General features: G+C 41.4%; 1 protein-coding gene across 1 annotated transcript in view; it reads left to right on the forward strand.

Moving 5' to 3' along the window:
• Window positions 1-1,303, forward strand: part of SNRPD3 (small nuclear ribonucleoprotein D3 polypeptide) — a 5,311-nt gene extending 4,008 nt beyond the window's left edge. Inside the window, exon 4 of the mRNA XM_019506867.1 lies at window positions 891-1,303. Within this exon, the coding sequence (XP_019362412.1) occupies window positions 891-952 (62 nt within the window). The 3' untranslated portion in view covers window positions 953-1,303. The remainder of the gene's footprint in view (window positions 1-890) is intronic.
• The last annotated feature ends 1,888 nt before the right edge of the window (window positions 1,304-3,191 follow it).

Consider the following 3,191-nt stretch of genomic DNA (forward strand, 5'->3'; position numbering starts at 1 on the left):
CTCTCTGGGTGCGGCCCCTCCAGCCAGTTGGCGACCCATTTGACTGTAGGTGTTGATGCCACTGTCCCCCAGTTTCTTAATGAGAACAGGGTGAGAGACAGTGTCTAAGGCCTTCTGAAAGTCCGGAAAGACTATGTCCACTGCTACCCCTGCATCTAAGTATTTGGTGACCTGGTCGTAGAAGGCCACCAAATAGATATCTTTGTACTTCCCAAATGTGTGCACACATTGTGTGGCAGTACTTTACAGCACTTAAATCTTTTGCACAGTGATCCTTCTCTAGGCATTGTGAAACAAATCTATTTCTGCTATTAGACAACTTTATTTAAATACTAAAATGACACAGATCTACAGGTGCTTGTACTTACAAGCCACAAAATCAAGATTTTCTCCTACCTTGCTTGTTCTTTGTATTCCTAAATTATCGGTATTTGTACATAGTGGAAAAGGAGCAAATATTTGTGATCTGTGATGCTTGCATTTTACTCTTAAGCAAAGATTATCCAGGGAATAAGTGGGAATGGAGGGGGGTACCTGGAATTCTGCTCAGTGCTCCTGTTTTAAGTATGGCTGAAGTAAAAAATTCTCTCCTTATTCTGGAGTATTCTCAGTTTTAGTCCAGAGGTGAAGTGGAGAGCAGATGCATAGCATGCATCAATTAATCTGAAGAAAATGCTGGTCCTCAGTGTAAAGCTACTTCCAAGGAAAAATGGGGAAACTATAAAGAGCAGTATGTCACTTTCTGAATGACTTGACTTCTATCCTGCTAATTCAGCATTAGGCTCAGTAAAAAAAAATGATACATAGCCCATATAAAATATATTTTGATAGAAAGGATGACTTGCAGAAATGTGTCAGATGTATACAATTCTTTTATTTTCTTTCTGCAGTGGCTGCAAGAGGAAGAGGTCGTGGTATGGGCCGTGGCAATATTTTCCAGAAGCGAAGATAACTTTGGGCTGGACTGACTTCTAAGGGGTTTTCTTTTGGTATTTGTGGAAAAAACTTTTTTTTTTAATTTGTTAGTGGTGCCAGCCCCTACTGTATTAAATTAAATAAATCTGTTTGTGACAAAACAGGCATGTGTCTGTTGTGTATCAGGATGCAGCTGTTGAATAAGTGGCTTTATAGTGGCAAGTGTATTGCACAGTGGTGCTGGATTCTGAAATAACTGCTTCATTTTTAAACAGGTCTCCATAACTTGGCTTTATTTTTCTCACATTCTGTCTTGAGTCTCAGATGCTCTTTCCTGCAGAATCCTGTTGCTGTCCACTGTAAAAGAATTAAAATGTTTTACTCTGCACTGTTTCTGCTGCAGTTGTTTTGCAGTCCCTAGTGCAGAAGGACTTCCCCTCTGGATTCCAGGTTCCAGAAGCGTGGCATGCCTTTTTGGACAAAGCTAATAAACAACTTAAACCTCAGAGCAGCTTTGGTATTCTGTAACCTGATTTGTCCCCACATGGGTATATTTAAGTGTTCCACGGAGTTATTTAAGGGTTTATCTGTGTCCATGTGTGCTTGCCCAATGCTGTTATCCAAAACACTTTTTTCAAAAACCAATATCAAAAACACTTTCTAGCCATGGCAGACCTGTCATGTGGACAGTCTGGCTCCAGGAAAAACTGACTTCAGATATCATTAGCTAGATGAGAGCAGTAGTTTTGGTTTAAAGAGAATATTTAAGGGAATTTAATGGTTCCATTAAGCACTTTGTCTCAGCCTGGGACTGCAAATACAGAATAGAGTCAGATGAGAGAATCCTGGCATGCGTGCAGTTCCTCAGCACTGCATGTGTTAGAGCTTTTGCCTTTACTATGAAAAGCACTTTCATTTTAAGTACTAGAGTAAAGCTGCCTGAACTTTGTTCAGGGCAGAGTTGGGAATGGGGCTTTTTGTAAACTTTTCTTATGGGGGAGAGGCCATCTACTGTCTTCAGGTTCCCTCAGCAAGGTGCTGTGCTTTCAAAGAACCATACTAGAAATATTTGTAAGTTCCCAATGGTGCACGTAAATGCACTTTCCTGTATAACTGTGTAAGAGAGACTTCATACTACACACTTGTACAGCATATTTACTTCTTGGTTTTCATAAAGGAAAGGATCCTAATGCTAGGCAGCAAACTTTTCATAGGTGAATATGAGGTGTCTGTCCAGCCACTTGCTTATGAACTGCAGGCTAGTACTGCATGCCTTGTTTAAGTCCAAGAACCAAGCTGGCCCATGGGTGTGTGCAATCAAACTTTGCTCTTTACATCACTGGCTCTAGTTCTTGGTCTGTGTACACTTCAGACTGGCATTTACAATGCTGACCTACCCTGAGTACTTGCTCTGTGGAGTTGAAATGTCATGTTCTGAAACATGCTAGTGTCAAGGGCCACCAGAAGTCAGGTAGACAGATGTGATAGGGTATGAAGGCTTCTGACTTGAAAAGATGCTTTTAAATCTGGAGGACAAGTGTTCCTCCTGACTGCTGGAACTGCCTTCCTCTTTCTAAAACAAGCAGCTGATGAAAACTTTGATTTGAATAGCAAACACGTTGCCTTCCAAGAAACTTGATTGGGGCTGTACGGATTCTGTTGCCTCCCAACTCAGATAAAGACATGGCCCATCTTTTTTAGCGGAGGGCAGGTGTGCCACAAATTAAACCTGATGCCCTCTCTGAATGCCACTCCAATCTTCTTCGCCTACTTGATCTGGTTGGCTTTCTTCTCCCTGTTGTATCTGCTGAGTGGCCTGCCTTTTCCCCAACCTACTGCATGCCACATGCAGAAACTATCTGCAACTCTTGGTGCTCATGCTGTAGGTTGGCTACCCCTGTTCTTTTTCAGGTTAAAAATGTCATGATCTGTGTAGTTGCCAAGGGAGCTAACCAGTGCTTCTCATACTGCTTCATTCACCTTTTCCCTTACCTTTTTATTTTTTTTTGTAAATAAGAGAATTTTGAAGGGTGCTAGTGGCAGTCCTAGACAAAAGTCAGAGAATTGACACTTAATTGATAATTCTTTCTAAGGGGATCAATAGATTGGGAGCTGAGATCTTGCAAATCTGTTCCTCATTGAAAGAGTGGAACCTTTCATCTTAATTCCTGGACAATCCAGTTTTCCCTTCCCACACCCATTTTGTTCTTAGGTTTATAGGAGGACTCCCAGCCTTCAATTATAGTTTCATAGTTTCTAGGGTCAGAAGGGACCTG

Source organism: Gavialis gangeticus, unplaced genomic scaffold, assembly GCF_001723915.1.
Source record: "Gavialis gangeticus isolate Ggan-Ray unplaced genomic scaffold, GavGan_comp1, whole genome shotgun sequence".
NCBI lineage: Eukaryota > Metazoa > Chordata > Crocodylia > Gavialidae > Gavialis > Gavialis gangeticus.